We start from the raw sequence: 23,106 nt of genomic DNA on the forward strand, positions 1-23,106 counted from the left end.
GGTGCTTGAAAGATTGGGTGGAAATGGGAAAAAAAGGGATCAAATGGGTATACTGAAAAGCAGCGCCATGGATTGAGTGGGATTGAGAGCGCAGCGCCACACTCCTTTCTAGATCACCAAGTCTTTTTGTTTTGTTCTTTTCTCTTTTTTTTTGCTCACTTCGTATAGGGACGGTCGAAGACTAAATCACATTTACTTTTATATGGGTAGAGGGTACTAATAGTTGGATTATCAGACCGAGAAAGTCTTGTCTTGTATTAGATATATTCTGGGTTGCAAGTATTAAATATGATTCTACCCAGCTCATCATGTTTCTTTTTTTCTGGCTTTTTCTGTTTAACGAATCATTCCCAGAATGCTTTGCTTGCTATGCCAGACGCTCAAATCTAAGGGGTATCCTGTGTATCTTCTCCTTCTATCAATTCCAAAGAGGGCCAATAACTCGTAGTTTCTTTGTCTCGTTAAGGCTCCGAAGATGGTGTCTCATCCCCAGAAAACCCTTTCTCGTATTAATCTCCCGCTTCGACCATTACCGCCCGCGCGTACCCCTGTGTGTGCGGCCAAACGCCTTTCCATGCTAAAGACATCCCAACCCCGTGTTTTCCTTGTCTCTTTAGTTGTCACCAGGGAAATTATTCCTCCACTGTTTGGGATTCATCCCACTAAAGTTATTCGCGTCCGTTTTCCTCGCGGGCGTCGCACCCGTAAAGTTGTTCCTCGGCAGACCCGTGGGATTCAACCCGCCAAAGTTCTTGGCCGCATCGCCGCCGCGACGAGCAGGTGGGGTAGCACCCGTGAAGTTGTTATGCGACTGGGCGTTAAGGGAGGGGGTTGGATTCGTTCCGGGGAAGTTGTTGTGGGACTCGAAGACGGGAGACGATGATGTCGAGTCTGCGGGGGGGGATGTGAAGGAGGAGCGGCGCGAGGCGGGGCGCGAGGAAATTGGGGTGGGAGCCGTGGAGGCGGCGGGGGTTTGGGCTGGGGTGCCGGATCTGGAAAGGGCCTCGAGAAGTTTTCCGAACATGGTGATGGTTGTGTGTTTGAGAGATTGGCGGATGATGATGGAGGTAGAGTTGGTTGTGGTGATGGTAGTGTTATATAAGAAGTCCGAGTTCACTTATATAAGAGTCGAGGTTCTTGGAGTAAGTGGGTTACTAAGAGGAAGAAGGTAGATGGTTGGAGAAGGTAGAGCTTCTGCTTTGGGGTGAGCTTGTTTGAAGCTGATGCTTTGATCTTGTTTGATTTGATGATACCTTCAAGAGAAAAGGGAGGGAATAATGTCAGGGGACATGTCTTTATATACTAGATTGAATGTTGAATCCCTCGATAAGTTTAAACATGGAAGCTACTCAAACATTCGATCTCCACCCATCCGAGACCAACTTGGGTCTCTTCCCGCGGTAAACCAAAAAAAGAGGGCCCCTGATAGAATGGCTTGCTTGCTTCTAAAAAAGAAAAAGTCTATCTCTCGGAGGAAGCCTAATAGTCAAAATCAGGCTCGGTGGGGAGTGCCGACCCACCGGGCCCGCTCCGAGATAGCGAAAGCGGGTTTCATTATCGGAGTTGCGCCACACAGACCTTTTTTCATTTGTTTTTTTCTTTCTTTTTCGCAAAAACAGAAAAGCAAGATCTACAAGTCTGCGCAAAAGTGCCCCCTACGTTCCTAGACTTCAATTTATTGCAGTATTATCGCAACGTCACTGTCGCTCCATCGAACCTATCACGTTCTTGAAAAACGGCAGGTGTCTCTTGCGACTCGTTAATTAAAGTGGCGCGGGCATTGCGACAGTTGCGCTGTCAGCGTCAGCGAAAAAGTGTCGGTGACAGAGTGACTCAGCACATTCGTGGTTCGGTTTCTTGGCGGTGTTCGGCGTTCGGGAGAGAGTGGGCCCACCCCTCCGAAAAGTGGGTCCCGGGACGGAGTACACTACTTTGCGCGCCGGTTGCCCTCAGCTTTGAGATGACGAAAAGAAGATCAAGTCCTTCGAGGGGAAAGGGAAAGAAGTGGATCGAAGAATGGTGATTTCAATAGCAAATTCTGGTTATCCCCCTTCTTTTTCTCTTTTTCTATCTTGTGTCGAAGAGGATGGACAGAGAGATTCTACTTCACTTCGTATGTACTGTACTCGATCTCGATAGCTTCAATTGCCAAAAGGGTCAATGTGGATCACAGCAAAATGTGCCATAAAACCGGGGCAGCCTGAGATGGCGCAATACTTCGTTCAACATGTGATTGGCGCAGGAACATGACGTATCGCCGTATCAAGATTGCGCAGCTCTTCGACTTTGATCAATTCATTGAACGATCTCGGGAGAGACCCCCCACCTTCAACATTTTAACGTGGGCCAAGTGGCGGTCTCAAATCCATTTTTGCTCAAAAGGTATAGGCCTCACTTCTTTTCAATATGAGTTTTAGATGATATTGAGGAATGGAATGCCTGACCCCTTTCTCCTCTTTTTGTTCGTAGTTTGGAAATAGGGGCTCACGAATATTGACTCGGCCGTACCCATCACAACTTCACATGTCGAATATCGGGACCTTATTTCGTCGGAGTTCATGCGGCGCTCCTCCGCGCCGAGATGCATGCGATGCGGCTGCGCACATAAGAGTTTACATCTTGTCCCTGAAACAGGGGCCAAGAAAGCTTGGTAGAAACTCTGCCAAGACGCAAAATGTCAGTTGAATCGTACCCAAGCCTTCGACCTATGCCCGATTAGGGAAGAAAGCGGCGTTGGCTTTTTTTCCGATTAGACTCCCGCGTTGTTGGGTTCCTGCAACTGCCTTATCGGCATTCGGAGAGTCGGGATGGAAACCGTGAGCGGTGCTAGGCCGAAAAGAGTCGAATCAAAGAAAACTTCGGCCGATAGACTGTTATGGGCCCTGATGGGTCTTGATGGACTCTGATACCCGAGGTTAGCGAAGTTGGGCGAGGGAGATAAAATCCAGAGACCATCCGCAGGGCCGAGAGATGTGATTTTCTTGAATCTCGGCCTGAATGAGGCCTCTTTGAGTCAGCGCGGTGGGCTCAAGGCTGTGTGTTGATGGGTTTGTTAGAGGGGTCTGTCTTGCATAGGTTGAGGCTTGGGCGACTACAACTACGAAGTACTTCCTACCAAATCAACTGCGCTTTCGATACCCTTTTCGACTAGTTCCGATACCGCATGCGATCTCATGCGAATGATGGCGATTCCCGGACGTTTTCTTCTCCTTGGCGATATTGCAAATCGAGGACCTCGATGTCGGGTAATTACGGTTTGAGGCTTTGACAACATTGACCTGCTGTTACAATAATACATCGAGAGTCTTGCATCTTTAGAATCGTACCAAGTACTTCGTTTTCGAGCGGACCGACCGACCTTTCCCCTCTTTGTCGACGAAACATAATTTCAACCAATGGTCTCTTGATGCCCACGAAGATACTATTCCGAGAACGGCTCTGTATGTACTACCCGTTGCAGCGACGCGACTATGGCAGCGTGAGATAAAGACGGCCCGCAGTACCGCAAGCTTTTCTTCGTATCGCCGCCGGACCCTCGGTGTAAGAACCATGCGCCGACCATGTTATCAAGTCGGTGTGGACCTAGTTCTCTACACTAGAGTCATAGTTGACTAATCTTGGGATCCTGTCAAACAACTGAAGCGATTGGGACTTGCCCAGGCCCGTTCGCGTCTTCGTGGGGGATCAAGTCTAGCTCTGACTCTCTAGTAGCCGGCTTATTCCGCTCGAACCCCTGGCAGTCTTGGTCGTTTGTTTACATGAGACAGATGCCCAAATCGCCTCTCTCAGCAAGGGCGTTGGGTATTCGAGACCCACATCTTGCGAAAAGATGAAAGAAGGAGAAAGGACTAGTCTAGCTACTCTTGGCACCCCTTGGATTCTGGAATTCGTTCGCCTGGAAGCCATACCTCCATCTCTTACCATGATGCATTGTATTGGGATACCCCTCCTTAAGCTGGCATGGGATCCGAGCGACGTCGAACCATAACTCATTGTGGTATGGACAGACGCAAATGTTTGCCAAGTACAGACGGGCATAGGTTGTGCATTGGTCGTCTGTTGTGGTGCGTGTCTGCTCCAGTCGTTGCCCCACGACGACGCTGGCTCAACCATTCCTTCAACTTTAGATGTGCTTGAAGTGCCGTCCAAGTTACGAAACATAGAATACCTTCAATCTGCTTGCGTGTAGACCATAATCTGCATTTTCCGACGATCACGTTTGTTTCCTGACTATCACCAACTCGATACTGGGAATGCACAAGGCTGCAATCGCGAATAACAAAGGTCCGCATAGCTCATGTTATTGTAACATCCAGCGTGACGGCTACTCGTGTCGATAGTTCAAAGGAGAAAGGGGGATGATATTTTGCCCCTAGACTCGGCCACAACACCTTCTCCATACTCCCTAGAAGACCATGTACGAGTCTACACCTCGCTCTGTATCTAGCCACCTGGATCTTCAAACTTAGTGCACTTCTCAATTAGAGAGGCCAAGACATACTAATACTAGGCAAGTGGCGAAAACGCTGGCTTTGTCTCCGTCGAGTTGGTGAGGATGAAGCCTCGTTGCCAGCCAGTTCGGGTCCTTGGCCCAGGACGAACTCTCCACTCCACTGATGGAATAACCATCCGGGGGGGGGGGCGGTCTTAAGTATCTTTCAAATTCATCTCTGCCACTGCCTTATAGAACCCTTCTTACCGACCGGGAACGAACGAAAAGTGAAAAAGAAGCAAAAAAGTGTCCAGAAAGAGGAACCAAAAAAAAACATACAACACCAGGGATTCGCTGGTCGTCACCGACCCAACTACTAGTCTGGCGCTTCGCAGCTTGTGTACAGGGGAGCGGACGGGACCCTCAATATTCTGCGAGCTATGGCCGTATGTATCGGTCTCTGTCGCTAGGCTCGCTGATAAGGGGAAGGGAAAGCAGTTGGTGATGTTGCCGACGGGGTGTCCTGAGCCCTTTCAACCACACTTGGTCGTGGGCCCAACTGATTTCAATGCTGCACTGAACAGGCGAACTAACTAGGTTTTCTGTCTCCTCTTATAAGAGAAGGGAACCCCGTAGCGCATCGTAATATTTCGGCGGGTCTACCCAACGATGGAGACCGACAAGCACACTGGCATTACAACTTTCAAGATGGGTCCGCACGAGGGCATCCAGGGAGGTCGGGGAGAAGGTGGTAGAAGCTCGCCATCTCTCATCGGCTGCCGGCAAAACGGCTAGACTGCCCATTTTGTTGATACTAGATAATAGGCCTTCCTTTTTAGTTCGTGATATTCATTTGAGCAAGCTGTTGAGTCGTGGGACAGAGATTCAGAATCTCTGAGCTCGATTTAAGGGCGCAGTGAAAGTGAGATCCAAAATATTCCAGCCAGCTGGCACCAGATGGTAAATTTTCAAAAGTGGGGCTAATAACCGATAAGATAAGCGATAAGATAAGAAATTTAACAACAGAAAAGTTGCCCGAAATTTTCCTGTGAAGCAAGTCCCCTCAATTCGGTCCAGACCGAGATCCCTCACCACAGTGCAGTGCGGTGCCTGTAAAATCCGACAGGATGGTAAAACGAAAGGTTGCCGCGCTCGAGAAGATCGATGCGGACTTGTAAGAACATTCTTCAAGGAGACCTGCCTTGCATCTCCAATGCTAACTGTGCCCCAGTGCTAGCTTGCAAAACAAGATCCGTCGCGATCCTAGGTAGGCCAGCCACCCACCAACTTCCAATTCTTCCCTAGGATGTCGGGGGAAGTACTGACTTCTCCGACGATAGATCATACAAGGACGATTTCCAGAAGCAATGGCAGCAGTACGAATCCCAGAAAGAGATCTTCCTCGTCTCGCCCTCAACAGCCACGGCGGAGTCCGTCGAGTCGTTCCACAACATCATTGACCTCATCGCGCACGTCGCCGACTGCTACATAGAAGAGACGAAGACTTTTCCCGAGGATCTGAAGACCATATTGACGCAACATCATGCCATACTCAACCCTGACCTGCGAGAGAAGATTGTGGGGAGCTTGGTACTGCTGAGGCGAAAGGATGTCATGGACTCGGCAAGTCTGCTGACGACTCTGTTTCCCATTCTTGTGTCGTCGCCTAGCAAATCTCTGCGCGCCCTACTCTTCCAGAAGATTACCATGGATCTCCGAAACTCGAACTCCAAGTCCATAAACCACCCGCTGAACCGGACGGTGCAGACCGTGCTCTACAACTTGGTTACCGGGGATCGTTCGTCCGCCAAGGCCCTTTGGGCGGTGAAGCTTACGAGAGAGCTGTGGAAACGCCAACTCTGGACGGACGCGAAGCCGGTCGACGTCATGAAAGAGGCGTGTCTGTCAGATAACGAGAAAGTCGTCGTTGGTGCTGTGCGCTTCTTCCTCGGAGGTGACAAGGAACGTGAGGAGCTCGAGGACGATAGCTCTGACGAGGAAACTATCGATCTTAAAAAGGTCCAGCACCAGCTGGGTATCAACAAGAAGACGAGAAAGAAGGCCAAGGCACTCGATCGCGCCAAAGAAAAGATTAGCAGGCAAGAAAAGAAGAAGCACGCGCCTCATCCGCTCAACTTTTCTGCTCTTCATTTGCTACATGACCCTCAGTCGTTCAGCGAGACTCTGTTCTCCAAACACCTCCAAAACACCAAAGCGAAGCTTTCGCTCGATACCCGGCTACTAGTTTTACAGCTTGTCACGAGGCTTGTCGGTCTTCACAAGTTGACCATCATTTCCCTCTACTCCTGGTTTCACAAGTTCCTCACGCCCAAACAACAGTCCGTCACGTCGTTCCTGGCATCTCTTGCGCAGGGAACACACAATCTTGTCCCCCCGGAGTCGATTGAGCCGCTTCTCCAGAAGGTTGCCAACGAGTTCGTTTCGGAAGGTTCGGCAGGTGAAGTCGCGGCGGCTGGCCTCAACGCTATTCGAGAGGTTTGTGTGCGGCAGCCCCTCGCGATGAACGAGACTCTCCTACAGGATCTTGTACAATACCGCAAGAGCAAAGACAAGGGTGTCATGATGGCTGCCAAGGGTTTACTCTCTTTGTACCGAGAAGTCGGTGCGGAGCTTCTGCGGAAGAAGGATCGTGGCAAGGATGCCACAATTGGTCTTAAGACTGGAGACCTTAAGCATAAGAAGTTTGGTGAAGAAGAAGCCAGCGGTATCGAGGGTCTTGAGCTCCTTGTGAAGTGGAAGGAGGAGCAGAAGCGGAGGAAACAAGAGGAGAAGGCATTCACGGGCAACGGTGAAGAAAAGAAGGACGGCGAGGACGAGGATGAGGAGGGATATAATTCTAGTGACTGGGAAGTCGAATCCATTGATAGCGATGACTTGGGTGGCTGGATTGACGTTGTTCATTCTGATGACGAGGAAGAGCCCGCACCGAAGAAGCGCAAGACTGGTGAAGGAGAATCAGAAGACGAAGATGATGATGACGCCGCAGAAAGCAAGGAGGAGAACGGCGCATCCATCTCCAAGCTCGCCACTACCACAATCCTCACGCCCGCCGACCTCGCCAAACTCCAAGAGCTCCGCATGGAAGCCAACCTCAAGAAGGAAGTAATGGGCGTCAAGACCCAGCGGCAAAAGGAGCGCGAAGCCCGCCACATCGACGAGGGCGTGACGGCTGAGCAGATCGAGCTCCCCGCGACGTTAGGCCGCAAGACGACCAAGGAGGAGAGGATCGCGATGGCCAAGGAGGGCAAGCTCTCGCGCGAGGAGCACAAGTCGACGCAGGCGATCAGGAGGGAGAAGAAGGTTTCGGAGGGCAAGTCTACGACGAATAGGGAGAAGTCGAAGAAGAAGAATTTCTTCATGACGTTAGGTAAGGCCAAGTCGAAGCAGAAGAGGAGCTTGGTGGAGACGAGGAAGGTGTTGAGAAGGCATATTGATAGGAGCAAGAGGGGTGGGAGGGGAAGCAATCAGGGTTAGAGATGAGTATTGGTTAGTTTTGGGGGTTCTATATATCCTAGTGCATCGTTCTGTGCGTTTCATGGATTTTGTGGTCCAGGGATTAAAAAAAGTGTTGATTTCATTTTATTCCTCCGCTCCGACGTGGCTATACCGAGAGTTCAGTTTCGTGGATGTAGTATTGATGACGGTGTTCCACCTGCGCAGAAGGTATAACCGCCTAATCCCTCCATTGATTGTGAGCGTTCAACGACTCGCTCTCTTCCTGCCCCGGCCTAGCCCCCATGGTCCCATATTCCCTATGGCCGTTCTCCTCGATGCGAGCTCCGTTGTTGGCTTCCGTGTCCGAGTCGTCCTCGACATTCTCTACCACTTCTCCGGTTTCGGGGTGAGAGATGAGTCTCCATCCACCTCCTGTCACCCTCTCCTGTTCTCGATTGCTAAGGGAACGAAGCCACGATGGTGAATTTTCGTCGGAAAGGAACGTGATGATGATCTGTATGTTTGTGTGTTTGTTATTAGCATCCATAGCCAATCACTCTTTTTGCTCGTCGCGTCCGAGAGCTATAGCCCCTTACCTGAAGAACAGCCAAGCCGAGAACAACTCCCAAATCGGCCCCGACAACACCCCTCAACGCACCCTCCCACGGGCCCCCACAAGCCGTATTCCTCCCATATGTATCAACGCAGGCCCTTCCACCCTTCGAGTCAAAAGGCCAAGCCATATCCCTCACAGAGCGCAGACCACAGCATTCCAAAGTATCCTGTATCCGCCGGATGCGGGTAGCATCATGCGCCGAGTAGAGAGATTGCCAGTGGGTGAAGAGAGGGCACGGGACCGCGTTCGAAGAGTTTGGAGAGAGGGATTGGCCGAGGAGGGTTGCGATAACGGTGAGGAGTAGGAGATGTGCCGGGGGCAGGAGACGGATGAGGAAGGGGGCTGCGGTTGGGGATTTGAGGGTGCGGATGAGGAGGAGGGTGAGGGGGGGGAAGAGGAGGGGCAGGATGATGGGGAGGAGGATTATTGGGGTTGGGATTGGTAGGGAGAGGTTGCGGGCGGCTATGAAGGAGGTTCTGGATGTGTTAGTTTTGGTGGAACTTGGAGTTTGGAGATGGGGATGGATGGGGCTTGGGGGATTTACACTGCGATGCCTGTGAGAGCGAGACACAGGAAGATCTGGAAAGAGTTAGTCGGGGCAATTTGTGACGGTTTTACGAGGAATTGGAAATGTAGGTCTTACTAGGGCATAGAAGTAAAGGTGTTGTTTGGGCATCGTGGTTGATATCTCGTGAGAACTGTCAAGGGTATAAAAATGTAGTTGTGGAGATGATCAGGAGTGCGCGTAGATGAAGGAGAATCGGGATGCGAAAACAGGTGAGATAAAACAGAGCCAACAGCAATACCAGCCTCTTTTTTGGAGATGGATTGAGGGGTTCGAGTGCTGGGCATCCTGTTGATGTCACATCTGCCGCAGGCCAACTCCTGGCGGTTGGGAGCACGGAGCCAATGGTTCGATGTTGTGCTACGCGAGATGTAGTGGCCAATGTGAAGCTTGACGCTGTAAAGGTTTCTAGTTTGGGAATCACCAGCTGTCACTTGCAGAATCAGGGGACATGGAAAATGAATGCAGTCTCGCCGTCTCCGTTGGCATCCAACAAAGTGAGGACGATATCCAACCTAACATATAATTCTAGATCTAGTGGAAATGCGTACAAGCGCCGAGAGAAACCAAAGCTCAAGCAGTCTACCCTCCATAGTTCAGAATAAAATGAGAAAAGGAAAAGAAAAAAAAAAAAAAAACTCACTCGCTTCACCAACACCAAAGTCTCATTAAAAAAAAAGAAACCCAGTATCACCTCTTCTCAACCGCCTCAATAACCTGCCTCAACCACCAAGCATGAATCCGCTCATCAGCGGTAAGTTCCGGATGGAAGCTCATCCCCAGAATATTCCCCTGCCTCACAGCAACGATATCCCCCGCATGACCCTCCTCACCCTGCGCGGCCTTGTCTACCCTTCCGGGAAGCACAGCAAGGACCTCGACATTCTCGGCCGAGTCCTTCCCGCCATCCGTTGCGGGCTTGAGGACCTCCTCGACGATGGGCGCGCGGATGAACACGCCCTGGTACTTTGCCGCCGCGCCGTTGCCATTGGTCGTAGCAGCGCCGTCGGCGAGGAAGGGGAGATCTAGATCGGTGATGAAGCTCTCAATCTGACGACCGAAGTGGTTCCGGCGCACGCGAACGGCGAGACCGCCGATGAGTTCTTGGCCGCCCTTTTTTGTGGCGTTGGCTTCGTCTGCTAGGAGGATCATGCCGGCGCAGGTTCCCCATGTTGGTTTGCGAGATACTCTGGTGGTCTAGTTAGGACATAATCTTTTTTTTTTTTTTTCTTTTTTTCTTTCTTTCTTTCTTTATTTCCTATTTATTTCTTTCATGTTTTTTTCTCTTCTTCTTATTTCTGAATTAGACATACTTTACAAACTCTCTCAAAGGCTCCATGAGCCCCGTCTGGGTAGCGATGAGCGAGATGGTCGTGCTCTCGCCGCCGGGGATAACGAGGGCATCGCACTGAGCCAACTGGGCAGCGGTGCGCACTTCGACGACGTTGACGGTTGGAGAGGAGGAGTCCGGGTGCGCCGAGGCTAACCGGGCGGCCGCTTTCCGGAGGAGGTTGAGGTGTTCGTGGAAGCCGCCTTGGAGGGCAAGCACGCCGACGGTGAGGGAGGTGACTGGTGCCATTCAGGAGAAGACAGGGGGTATAAGAGATAATGGCGGGGGAGGGGAGGATGATGAGAAGAGTGAGAAGAGTGAGATGGGTTGTATTAAGAGTTGTAGAGTGAAGCTGAGGTGAAGAAATGATAATGCGCTATGAGTGAGACTGATACCGATAAGCGGCCGAAAAAAAAAAATTTAGACGGGATTTGACTGAGGTAATTGCGGGCGAGTTACGAAGTAGTTTAGTTTTAAGTCCGCGACCTTGAGTGGGAGAAGGGATTGGATTGATCGATTGATTGATCAAACTAATGCTACAAATCTGGAGTCGAGTCATCAACTCCATCCATGCCAAACATGGCAGGTCTCTGCATTTCGAAAACGTAAAATAATCCATGTTGTTTGCACATTCTCCGAGGGGCGCTTAAATCTTCGTGATTCCAGGATTTTTTACTTTTTAACTCTATCGAAATTGATGACTCTTCCGTCTCGCTCCTGTGCCCGTTCCGGGTAGGGAGGTCACCCGACACCGGCGCACATGGAGGAAGTGATAGTAGATTAGAGTCTGAAGGATGGTCTACGTAGTGTTTGCATAGGTGGATGACACCATCAGCCTGGCTGCTTGGCCTGGCCGTTTTTGATGCAATGACAACTTGGTGGATGCAGGGCCTGAGAAGGAATGGAGAGTCCGTGGCGTCTGGAATCTTCCTTGCTTCGACCCTGAATATTAGACGGGGGACATGGCGGGGAAGGAGGGGGAGGGGCACTGAATATGCATCTATGCGTAAAGTTACTCTATCAAAACCGAGGCGATGCGTGATCAACTGGCGGTCTCAGTGAAAATTGATTGATGTTGATTCGTCTTCAGGCAAGTAAATAATCATAGTGCCAATGAAGAGGCGCGACCATTGCTACCAATAATCAATTGGTTATCCAGCTGGATTCGTATGGTCCCCGTCTCGGGCCGGAAACGTCGTTGATCGCGCCCTTTGATTGACTTAGTCCCCTCTGTAGCCGCTGCTACGCGACCGTCGCCTAAAGATCCGTTAGAGCTGTCCGTGGAACCCATTTCGGCGATTTCCCACATCAATACCTGTCATTGAGCCTCTGGCGTCTGTCGCAGCCAAGTTTGGGCCTCCGCGGAGACTTAGACTCGGAGACTTAGACTTGCCGACGTTTACTAATATTCTGATTTGTAAAGCAAAAGCCGAACAATCAATCAATCTACGACTGCACGAACAACGAGGTATACGGCATGATGTGTTATCGATGGATACATTGAAAAGTCGTCAGGAACAGTGGGTTGTCGTGCCAGTATCAAGCTGCCCTGGTTGGACTTTTCGAAGGAAAGACTACTAAGGACGAAGGACCACGGCACCCAAGTGCTCTCTTACGAGGCAACGTACACTACGAAGTAGACCTACCTGCCTCAGTGGGCCGGATCATTGACCGGCTCCAATGTCTTCTCAATTGTTCCCAGTGCCAATTATCAGTTGAGCCTTTGTCCGCGAGCGACCCGGGACCCGGTACAGTCCAAAGTGGTACCTTTCTTGGTGGAGAACAATAAACGACAATGAACTGCAGGGTCCTCGAGGCTCCTGTACGTGAGTCACCATCACCATTTCGCCGTCACAGGCCCGCCGCCGCTTCTCGGCCCGGGTCCTCGGTCTACATCGTACGAAAGTACTGCAGTGTATTCACCCTCTCGGGACAGGAATCCTCACGCTACTTGGTTCTTGTAGCTCGTGTAAATGCACTATTCGTACAACGGTCTAGCTCAGTCCCCCCCGGCCCAAGCCAAGTCCGGACCCAGCCCAGTCCAGTTCGGTCCAGCCCAGTGTTGGTCCAGCGCGGTCCAGCGTGGTGCGGGAAAATCTCCAAATAAAGCCACTCCCTCGTTCTGACTTCCCCATTCTCCCCGTGTTGTCTGCATCTTCCCTGTGTCTCTGTGCGACATTGCATTGATTCATTTGATTCCGATACCGACGCTCGGCTCCCACCGCTGTTTCTGACTCGACTTGGCCTCGCCTGAGCTGTGACTGGACTTCAAGATCAAGGTACGAAGTAAGCCCATCTGACGTCTCCATCTCCTTGTCCTCTCATCATGGTATAAATTCAACCAATTGCCCCTTCACCGTCTCGACCTGAGCACTTCATCAACCAGAGCACCACTTCGCTGTATCCTGTGACCCCCCCTTTCCAATCGTGCGATCCGGGGCTAGTGTCTTGCGTCCTTTTCCCTCTCACCCCCCTCGACCCCGTCTAAGAGAAAGTTCGAACTACACTACAAACGTCAACTTCTCTGCCCCGCTAAAGAGAAAAAAAATCTACCCCGCCCCCACCTTCCTCTTCTTTCCTACTGCCTTTTTGTGAGAGAATAAAAAAGAAAAATTAGAAAGCGAGCACGCGTTAATCGCAAAGCGGAGAGAGAAAAAAAAACCAATTGTCCGCAGCGTAACTGACACTCACCCGAACCAACAGATCCCTCCTCTCTCCACACAACCACCAATTCCCTAAACCAGCCCTCCTCTCAACCCTCCCTTCAAAATGTCCGCCGACGCGCAAGCCCTCCCCATCAACGTCGCCGAGACGAACGGCTCCTCCACCGCCGATGCCGTCCCCCCTTTCGCCGTCAAGGCCGGCCTCGCCCAGATGCTCAAGGGCGGCGTCATCATGGACGTGACCAACGCCGAGCAAGCCCGCATCGCTGAGGAGGCCGGAGCCTGCGCCGTCATGGCCCTCGAGCGCGTGCCCGCCGACATCCGAAAGGACGGCGGCGTCGCCCGCATGTCCGACCCCGGAATGATCAAGGAGATCCAGGCCGCCGTCACCATCCCCGTCATGGCCAAGGCCCGTATCGGCCACTTCGTCGAGTGCCAGATCCTCGAGGCCCTTGGTATCGATTATATCGATGAGAGCGAGGTGCTTACGCCCGCCGACAAGGAGCACCACGTTGACAAGGCCCCCTTCAAGGTCCCCTTCGTGTGCGGTTGCCGAAACCTTGGTGAGGCTCTTAGGCGCATTGCTGAGGGTGCTGCCTTCATTCGCACCAAGGGTGAGGCTGGTACTGGTGACGTCGTCGAGGCCGTCACCCACGTCAAGACCCTCACTAGGGATATCGCCCGCGCGAAGGGTGTCCTCGCCACCGAGGGCGCCAACGGCATCCGCGCTCTCGCGAGGGAGATTGGCGTCGACGCTGCCCTCCTCCAGCAGACTGCCGAGCTTGGCCGCCTGCCCGTCGTCAACTTCGCTGCTGGTGGTGTTGCCACTCCTGCTGATGCTGCGCTCATGATGCAGCTCGGCTGCGACGGTGTCTTCGTCGGCAGCGGCATCTTCAAGTCGGGTGATCCGGCTAAGCGGGCCAAGGCTATCGTCGAGGCTACTACGCACTTTAGGGACGCTGCTGTGTTGGCTAGGGTGAGCACTGGTTTGGGTGAGGCTATGGTGGGCATTAACTGCGATACCATGAAGCCCGAGGAGAAGATGGCCGGTAGGGGCTGGTAAATTGTTGAGCATATGTTGAGTTAAACGAGGGGCCTAATACAAGTTGCATGGGATGATGATGGAAATAAAGGAATTCTTCTTGGAAAAAGAAAAAACCAAAATGGAGAACAGCGAACATAAACAGGCGGACTCGAGGCACAGGCGAGTCCGTTGAGTATCAGAGGGTTGTTTGCTTCGAAGGCCACCCTTTCGAGGCGCGGATTTATCCTACCCGGGACATACACCCCTATATATATACATACTTATACTTTTCAACTGTCAATATCATGTGTATGCAGTTAGCTCATGGCAGAAAAGGCGAAATTTCAACATCTTCCACAATTGCAGTCGGCTGGGGAGTCCAACAAGTTCTGTCTTTGTGGAAGTCTTTCGTAGTGATCTTTCCTGGAGGATTGGGGAGATGCTGCTCATGTCAATTGCTGCTCTCATATGCCGGAGAACCACTCAGGTCGAATCACCCCTTTTTTTAACGGAAAAAAAAAAAAACAAGAGATATCTGACACTCCTGTCCAACTTCAAGGTCGGTATCCTAACACTCCCTGCCTCTGCTCAATTGTGTTGTTGTCAGGGGTCAACAAGCGAGCCGAGCCGTCAGCTTGGTTCCCAATGCGCCGCCTGCCCACAACTGTCAATGTAGAACGCCGACAACATCAGCCGATCCTAGGCGAATCGCCAATTCCACAGCCGAAGCGACATCATAGCCGGACATTCCCTTGGTTCAAAAGTTCTCCGCACAAAGCTCCCACCCCACATAATAAACTCGGCGAACCCCCTTAGACGACCATTTCTTTCCTTACCTCTTCCCAATCAATCGGAACATCAAGGAGGGGAAATATTTTAATCTAGAAAAAAATGACCATCGGCCTCGCTCGATCGTTCATCTGCCGCGCATGCCGCACCTCGACGCGAGGTCGGCGAGCCTTCGCGACGGCCTCGGCCTCGGCTCAAGGCCAACAGCAGCAGGCGTTCGACAACCGCGTCAAGATCGTGGAGGTCGGCCCCCGCGATGGACTGCAGAACGAAAAGGTGTCGATACCGGTGGGGACCAAGATTGAGTTGATTGAGAGGTTGGCGAAGACGGGGCTTTCGACCATTGAGGCTGGGGCTTTCGTTTCGCCAAAGTGGGTTCCTCAGGTAAGGATGAAGCTTTCGTTCCTCCCCCACTCCATTGTTTGATGGCTCTACCAATTAGATAGAGATTTTGTACTAAACTTTCGGACTTCAATAGATGAGCAACTCGAGCGAGATCCTAGAACACATCCTCACGCAAAAAATCTCCTCCCCCCACTCAATATCCTACTCCTTCCTCGCCCCCAACGTCAAAGGCTTCGACTCCGCCTCCCAAATCCTCCAAAAGAACCCCGGCGCCTTCCTCACCGAAATCGACCCCTTGCACCCCACCTCCGCCGACAAGGCCCCGACCCCCGCCATCGAAATCGCCGTCTTCGCCGCCGCCACCGAGTCCTTCTCGCAAAAGAACCTCAACTGCGACATCGCCACGTCGCTCGAGAAATTCAAAGAAGTCATCCGCGAGGCCAAGAACAACGACCTGCGCGTGCGCGCCTACATCTCCGTCGTGCTGGGCTGCCCCTTCGAGGGCCACGACGTCGACCCGCACAAGGTGGCCGAGATCGCTACGGATCTGCTCGAGGCGGGCGCTGATGAGATTGCCCTTGGGGATACCACCGGGATGGGGACTGCGCCGAGGACGAAGGCTTTGTTGAGTTGTATGACGGCTGCGGGGATCAGGAATGAGGATATTGCTATGCATTTCCATGATACGTATGGGCAGGCGCTTGTGAATACTGCTGTTTCGCTTGAGCATGGTATTCGGATCTTTGACTCGTCTGTTGGCGGGCTTGGTGGGTGCCCTTATAGCCCTGGCGCTACGGGCAATGTGGCTACGGAGAACATGGTGTATTTCCTCGAGACGCTGGGCATGGATACGGGGGTTGATTTGGATGCGGTGACGGATATTGGGCAGTGGATCACGGGTCAGCTGGGTAAGGCTAATGAGAGCAGTGTGGGTAAGGCGGTTCTGGGTGCGAGGAAGAGGAAGGCGGCGTAAGGGAGCCTCGGACGCGCGAGGGCACGCTCGGCTTTTCTCCTTTTGATTTTCCATTTGGTCTGGTCTTTCTACTCTTCATAGTCATAGAATTTTAGACGCGAGCTCAGGCGAGGATTGCTCCCGGTTCGCCCGTCTAAGAGCTACGCTAGCCACCAGTTGCTTGCCATTTTGAACGTGAAGTGCTGATGTTTTTGTCTCGTGGATGATCAATTGGCAATTGGATCAAATGTGAGGTCCGGTCTAATGATCCTTAGCTACTTACCGTCGCTCAAAAATGCTGTTTGTGGGATTACTAGCTGATTTAGCGACGAGATGCTCACTGGCAGTACGTTGTATTAGATTATTACATGATCCCGCATCTGGGAAGCTTTCAATCGTTGCTCGCAGCAATTGTCGATCTTTGCTGGTCGAGTGGAGCGGGGCAGTCATGTGATTTGATGTCACACTCCCCTCCTCTGGACAGCAGCTGATAGCACCGCCAAAACCGAGCCCAAGCTCCCTGTGTCCTTGTTCAGTCCCTGCTGAGAAACGTGCATGAGCTTGACTGACCAAGGTCACTCACCACCCACCCACCCACTTGTACTAGCACGGCAGAATAGAGCAGCCTGTTGCTTTCGCTTCATTCCTCAAGTTCAACTCGACTCCACCTGTGCTACTTCCATTGTCCGTTACCTACACAATCCTCAACCTTCCCTTTCCGAGTTCATCTTGACCTTCTCCCCCCGCCGAGAAAAACCTAGCTGCCATCTGCCTCTTCTCCGAGACCGACCCAGAATATTTTTGTCCACTCTTTTTCGACCGGCTAGGCTCCCGCATTTTTCGGTGCCGCAGTATTCGTCATCGCCGCCGTACGCTTATCCCGCTCCCACCACCAGCTCATCTCCCCCCCTCCAAATCCGCCATGGGAGACTCCCGAGCGCCTCCGAAGAGGACCTACTCCGTCGTACCTAGGATCAACTACAACACAGTCAACAGTGTTGTAGGACCCCTGGTCATCCTTGACAATGTTCGTTTTCCTTCCTAGTTGAGCTATCGCCTGTGGCTCGCTGGTTCTGCCTGTGTAGCAGCTTCATGTGCTGAATAGGTACTCACCTCTGGAAACCCTCTGTTGTTATAGGTCAAGTTCCCTCAGTACAACGAGATTGTCGCCCTTACGCTTCCCGATGGCTCCGAGAAACATGGCCAGGTTTTGGAAACTCGAGGTGAGTAACCAGTGGTGATTAGCTAGAACCCCTCTCCTCGATATTGCCATGATGCTAACACTTTCCGGTGTAGGTGACAGGGCCGTCGTCCAGGTACTATTCGACTCCCGACTCCTCTCGTCGAGAGCTCGCTTGCCCTCCGTCCATGTCCCGGTTGACTAAATAATATCTCTGCAGGTCTTTGAGAATACCCATGGTGTCGACGTCAAGAAGGTTCGTTAAGTATATTCTCAGCCCAGGGGCCGAAATCCTTGCACCATAACTAACCTCGAACTTGCGGCATAGACGAGGGTCGAGTTTGTCGGTCACAGCATGAAGCTCGGCGTCTCGGAAGATATGTTGGGTCGCGTCTTCAACGGTTCCGGTCTTCCCATCGACAAGGGCCCCAAGGTGCTTGCCGAAGAGTACCTCGATATCAACGGAAGCGCCATTAACCCGCAGTGTCGAGTGCGTATCTCTATCTCCCACATTCAGTTCTTGATGCTGCCACACTCTATTACATCTACTGACGAATTGAATTCAAATCCTGCAGGAGTACCCCGAAGAGATGATTGCCACCGGCATCTCTACTATCGATACCATGAACTCCATCGCCCGAGGACAGAAGATTCCCATCTTCTCTGCCTCCGGTCTGCCCCACAACGAAATCGCCGCCCAGATTTGCCGTCAGGCCAGCTTGGTTAAGAAACAGGGCATCACGAACAAGGGTGTGCACGACGGTCACGAGGATAACTTTTCCATTGTTTTCGGTGCTATGGGTGTTACGCTCGATACCGCCAGGTTCTTTACGAGAGACTTTGAGGAGAACGGCAGTATGGACCGTGTTACGCTGTTTATGAACCTGGCCAATGATCCGACGTAAGGACTTACTCCCATCTTGAATTTTGACTGCGGGCTTCCCTCCCCCAGTTGATGCGCCATGGCAAGCTAACGTTGGGCAACAGCATCGAGCGTATCATTACCCCTCGCCTGGCCCTTACCACCGCCGAATACTATGCCTACCAGCTCGAGAAGCACGTCCTAGTTATCCTTACCGATATCTCGTCTTACTGCGATGCCCTCCGAGAGGTTTCCGCCGCCCGAGAAGAAGTGCCCGGTCGTCGTGGTTATCCCGGTTACATGTACACGGATTTGTCCACCATCTACGAACGAGCCGGTCGTGTGCAGGGTCGACAAGGCTCCATCACCCAAATCCCCATTCTCACCATGCCCAACGACGACATTACCCATCCCATTCCCGATCTGACGGGTTACATTACCGAGGGCCAGATCTTCATCGACCGTCAACTCCACAACCGTGGTATCTATCCTCCCATAAACGTGCTGCCGTCGCTATCTCGTCTCATGAAGTCCGCCATCGGTGAGGGTATGACCCGCAAGGACCATGGTGACGTCTCCAACCAGCTCTACGCCAAGTACGCCATCGCCCAGGACGTGGCCGCCATGAAGGCCGTCGTCGGTGAGGAGGCCATGACGGAAGAGGACGACCGCGCGCTGGAGTTCCTCAAGAAGTTTGAGCAAGAGTTCATCGGCCAGGGTGCGTATGAGGCGCGAACCATCTACGAGTCGCTCGACAAGGGCTGGGAGATGCTCCGGACGTTCAACCAGGACGAACTGAACCGAATCCCCGCTAAGATCCTGAACGAGTTCTTCGCCAGGAAACCGACGGACGGCGACGACCAGGAGGATAGGACCCGACAACCCGCGCAGCAGACGGAGAACCTGATCGATGCGTAGGAGAGCCGCCGGTCGACTATGCGGTCTGCGTCTATCGTGACGGAACCCTTCCCGGATTTCGATATGAACTATCCTCGGAAGGGATACTGGGATGACATCTGGCCAGATGAGTGAAAATTGGCGGACCGTTGATTTTTCGAGGGTGGTCCATCCTTCCCCGAAGCGCTGTCTTTTTTCTTTGGGATTTTTCTGGTTTGTTAGGAAGATGGCGGGGATGCATACGAATGGGAATAAGCGTATCCTGGAAGTGTGGAGGAATCGGGTAGCTTTTCTTTTTTTTGGCCCTTTTTCTTTTTTTTATCTTATTGGATTTTACTTGTGTTGGCGGTCTAGAGGGTTAGTCTTAAGCAGGTCATCTATCATTATTTTCCTCCTTTTCCCTGCTTCTCCAGCATTTTCCCGATATCCCTCCCTGCTATGAAGTTGTAGGAGTTGGGACAAGGTTCCGTGATTCAGAGATGTGGGGAGTAAGTAGCCCCCCCCCCCCCCCCCCCCCCCCCCCCCCCCCGCCCCATCGAGTGCTGTCTGTAGAGAGGAGGTGCCGTGACTGAGTAGCATCCCCGGCATTACTTACGACAATGCGTTCCTTTCGCATCAGGTTCTATTGAAATGCTGTCTCCAGCGGAGGGCGCGCGCCTCGTTCTAAAACCTGGGCGAAAGGGGGCGAGGACGAGACCGTTTCTAGGGCTGTCTCGCGGTCGGTTTTGGAGCCAAGAATAGACCCTGCTGGAACTGGCTGGGTCCTCTTGACGCCCGTGGATGTAGGTGGATGCAGGGACCGGGGAAAAGGGTAGGATAGCCGTTTGTGGAATGATGCGACACTCTCTATTTTAAGAAGCAGCATGAGGAACACTGAAACGCAGGGCGTTCCGCGAGGCACTGACGCGTCTTGGAGTTGGTGGGGATTTCGAGATTGGAAATGCTGGAATGTATGGACGTGTTAAGATTGGTCTTGTTTTTTTTTTTCCCCCTTCGAAATGGTCGAGTCGATCAACGGATGGATGTGTACATGTTGGAGGATATATGCATTGTCAAGCAATGGAGGATCACATTGGAGAGAGACCAAGTTCTATCACGGAATAGCTTTAGATACGAAGCCAGTCACACCAAGAGGAATACTGGCAATCTTTGCTCATATATCACTCAACATCGTCACCAGTCGGTGGTGCATGAGGAACAAGATCGTATTCAATTGTTGTATTCGTCGATATATAAAACAATCCTATCTATACGAACCATTACCAAATCCAAAATCGGAGAGTATATGTTTAAAAATAAGAAAATATCAAAAGATCTCGGGAGTTGTTCCTAACTTTCATCGTCATCGACCTCGCCCGTCCACAACTTTCGACAATCGCTTTAAATTTCATTCATCAATCATACAAAGAAAAAGGATGTTGGTGAGTTTCGGTTTGTTTTTTGTGTTCCTGTTCAGGTTGAAGAGTGGTTTGGTTGGCAGGGAATGAGTGGGTTTCTGCAATAAAGAGGAACCGAGTGGTGAAGAGGCAGGTTGGTGAAGGAGAGGGTTGTTTTGCAAAACCTTAGCCAACAATAGACCTAAAAAGAAAAGCATGGTTGCGCCGCCCACAGGATGATCCCAATTGTAGCCAAAACAAGGTGTTGAGATAAGGAAACCGAAAAGTAGAGTGTGTACCCGAGGACTCTTTTGCCCATAAAACGCCCCAATGAAGCCATGCTCTGATGAGTTAAAATCGGATGTAGTGAAAAAGTATGCACATGAGAAGTAGGAGTGATGTGTTGGTTAACAGCAGAAGTATTTGCCGGCTCACACGGGTTTTGATTTAAAAGTCCTCCGTGAGTTGGGTTATCCTCTCCCAGGTCGACTCTAACATGTCAGATATCCGTTGCACACGGGCCATGGCGACGATGGCGTTTTGCTCCTCCTCAGACGCATCTACCAACTCGTAGCGAGCGAGCACCTTCTCAGGCTCGATGCCACCGAAGATATCTACCCTCCAAGACTCTTCAGTTTCAGTCCCGGTGGATGTTTCTGTGGCAGGGGTCGAGTGGTAGAGAGCAAAATCAGGATTGGACTCGAACTCAGGGTCCAAGGGGAGGGTCTCAGGGGCGGCAGGGGCAAGAGGCTTCTCTAGCACAGGGCGCTCAATGACAGGAGCCTGCACCTTGTCCTCCTCAGAATCGAACTGTTCCCCGACAAAATTGGATTTCTTGCCGGAAAGGATACTGGCATCGATTGAGGCGGGCATCTCAGGGGTCTCAAGAAGGGCAAAGACTTGAGGCTGGAAGTTGAAGGTGGCATCGCTCTCAAGGCTGAGCATGGATAGGTCCATGGGCTGTTCGGGAATCATGGTCAATCCAATTCGCTGCTGCTGCTGGAGCTGAGCATACGGGTTGACATCCTTGGGAATCTGGCGGCGCTCTTGCTGCTGCTGTTGTTGCGGCTGTTGCTGGGCAGGCTGCTGGGGCTGGAGCTGGGGGGTGGCTTGGGGAAGAGAGGCGGGGTTGGTGCTTAGTTGGTCAAGAAAGTCGGAGAACGAGGGCGACGAGAGGAGCATGTGAGTGAGGTCGCTGAGACGCTTGTTCTCCTCCATGAGGGCACGGTTCTGGGCACGAAGATCACCGTTCTCGGTAACCTTATTGGCAATCTCGCTCTCAAGCTGGGAGATGTACTCTACAATTTTAGTTAGCACTGTTGCTTTACGAAAGAACTTGGTTGAAAAAACTGCAAAAAAGGGGGGGGGAATACTAACCCTTTCTCCGTGACCTAAAGGCACGGGCGGACACCTTATTCCTAAGCTGCCTACGCTCCTTGCTACTCAACTTCTTGCCCTCCTCACTGGCCAAGAGTCTCTCATCCTCATCCATCTCCTCCTCGTCCTTCTTAGGCTTGGGAATGTTAAGGAGCGGCATTTGCTGCTGGGGAGAATCGGTGGACGAGGGCTTCGCTCGCATAGAGTTCAGGAGTTGAGTGATCTTCTGCTCCACGATAGGATCGGTGGGCTGGCCACTCTTCGACCTAGGCTTGGCTTGGGCAGGGTTCTGCCTCTGGACCTGGTGTTGTTGTTGCTGCTGACGTTGAGCTTGGGCCTTGGCGAGAGCAGCCTGGGAATGCATGCCGGGCCAAAGACGGCCGACACTGCTGTTGGCAGTCATCATCGAGGTGGAGGAGAGGCTGGGGGATGTTTGCTCAGCAAGAGCATTAGGGTTGACAGTGTCGTAAAAGAGCTGGTCCGTAGTCGAGGGATCGAACTCCATATCCATATCAGAGGCACCGAGAGAACCCTGCGAGGGAGCGGTGTTGAAATCGAAGAGATCCTCATTTGGGCTCAGGCCCATGTAGTCTAGGTTCATGCCGGTATATCCTCCGACCTGGCTGCTTTGGTTGATAGCGAGGGTGCTCGCCAAGGCTCCGGGCACGATCCCCGTCTGTTGCTTGTACAGCTCATATTGATGGCTCGGCCTCGTGAGGGGTTGAGGTGTCGAGGAGATGTTGGGAGTCTGAACTTGAGGCATCGGCCTCACGAAAGCGGGATTCTTGTTGGAAGCAGCGGGAGATAGAGAGGGAGACTGGTAAGTCGAGACATTCTCGTACTCGGCGAAGTCGAAAAGGCTGTCGAGGCCGTCGGGTTGGCTAGATGCCGACATTTTCGATTCTAGGGGTGAAAACCCAATTCGTTTTGGTCAAAGAGACCGGTTTGTTATTGTTTGTGGTGACGTGTGAGCCTTTCGGACTCTTCGAGGACACTTGTGGCAAATTCGTAGTCAAGAGGAATCGTCGTCCAGGTCCAACGTATTTGTGCAATTGCTAGGATGATGAATGGTATTCGCGTCTCGAGGGGATTCAGTGACAGATGGCTGACGACGATAGCGAAAAATAAGAAACAGATGAAAAGAGATTCACTCAGGAAGGGGGTTTGGGAAAGAAAGTTGATGCCTGGAAACGAGAGGGAAATCGTCTTGGAAATAACGGACGGAGCAAATGCGGATGCCTG

General features: G+C 52.0%; 6 protein-coding genes and 2 pseudogenes across 6 annotated transcripts; 4 read left to right on the plus strand and 4 right to left on the minus strand.

The window, feature by feature from the left end:
• Positions 1–613: 613 nt before the first annotated feature.
• SAPIO_CDS1130 lies at positions 614–1,024 on the minus strand (annotated as a pseudogene; the record flags this gene model as incomplete).
• A 4,535-nt stretch (positions 1,025–5,559) lies between these two features.
• SAPIO_CDS1131 (Protein sda1) lies at positions 5,560–7,927 on the plus strand (the record flags this gene model as incomplete). The annotated part of the gene is made up of 3 exons (XM_016784482.1): positions 5,560–5,606; positions 5,664–5,699; positions 5,773–7,927. The coding sequence occupies 3 exons, from the start codon at positions 5,560–5,562 to the stop codon at positions 7,925–7,927; spliced, it is 2,238 nt and encodes a 745-aa protein (XP_016646037.1).
• Positions 7,928–8,126: 199 nt separating this feature from the next.
• On the minus strand, positions 8,127–9,180 carry SAPIO_CDS1132 (uncharacterized protein; the record flags this gene model as incomplete). Its single annotated transcript, XM_016784483.1, has 4 exons — positions 8,127–8,402; positions 8,485–8,980; positions 9,049–9,083; positions 9,148–9,180. 4 exons carry the CDS (start codon positions 9,178–9,180, stop codon positions 8,127–8,129), a joined length of 840 nt encoding a protein of 279 aa, XP_016646038.1.
• A 579-nt stretch (positions 9,181–9,759) lies between these two features.
• Positions 9,760–10,648, minus strand: SAPIO_CDS1133 (Pyridoxal biosynthesis protein PDX2; the record flags this gene model as incomplete). The annotated part of the gene is made up of 2 exons (XM_016784484.1): positions 9,760–10,258; positions 10,383–10,648. 2 exons carry the CDS (start codon positions 10,646–10,648, stop codon positions 9,760–9,762), a joined length of 765 nt encoding a protein of 254 aa, XP_016646039.1.
• A 2,520-nt stretch (positions 10,649–13,168) lies between these two features.
• SAPIO_CDS1134 lies at positions 13,169–14,125 on the plus strand (annotated as a pseudogene; the record flags this gene model as incomplete).
• An 852-nt stretch (positions 14,126–14,977) lies between these two features.
• Positions 14,978–16,193, plus strand: SAPIO_CDS1135 (3-hydroxymethyl-3-methylglutaryl-CoA lyase, cytoplasmic; the record flags this gene model as incomplete). The annotated part of the gene is made up of 2 exons (XM_016784485.1): positions 14,978–15,259; positions 15,354–16,193. The coding sequence occupies 2 exons, from the start codon at positions 14,978–14,980 to the stop codon at positions 16,191–16,193; spliced, it is 1,122 nt and encodes a 373-aa protein (XP_016646040.1).
• Positions 16,194–17,094: 901 nt separating this feature from the next.
• SAPIO_CDS1136 (uncharacterized protein) lies at positions 17,095–19,132 on the plus strand (the record flags this gene model as incomplete). The annotated part of the gene is made up of 7 exons (XM_016784486.1): positions 17,095–17,199; positions 17,311–17,395; positions 17,469–17,488; positions 17,573–17,608; positions 17,681–17,842; positions 17,928–18,253; positions 18,340–19,132. The coding sequence occupies 7 exons, from the start codon at positions 17,095–17,097 to the stop codon at positions 19,130–19,132; spliced, it is 1,527 nt and encodes a 508-aa protein (XP_016646041.1).
• A 1,802-nt stretch (positions 19,133–20,934) lies between these two features.
• On the minus strand, positions 20,935–22,759 carry SAPIO_CDS1137 (BZIP transcription factor; the record flags this gene model as incomplete). Its single annotated transcript, XM_016784487.1, has 2 exons — positions 20,935–21,785; positions 21,865–22,759. The coding sequence occupies 2 exons, from the start codon at positions 22,757–22,759 to the stop codon at positions 20,935–20,937; spliced, it is 1,746 nt and encodes a 581-aa protein (XP_016646042.1).
• Between the last annotated feature and the right edge of the window lie 347 nt (positions 22,760–23,106).

Source organism: Scedosporium apiospermum, assembly GCF_000732125.1.
Source record: "Scedosporium apiospermum strain IHEM 14462 chromosome Unknown SEQ_SAPIO_0044, whole genome shotgun sequence".
Classification (NCBI taxonomy): Eukaryota; Fungi; Ascomycota; class Sordariomycetes; order Microascales; family Microascaceae; genus Scedosporium; species Scedosporium apiospermum.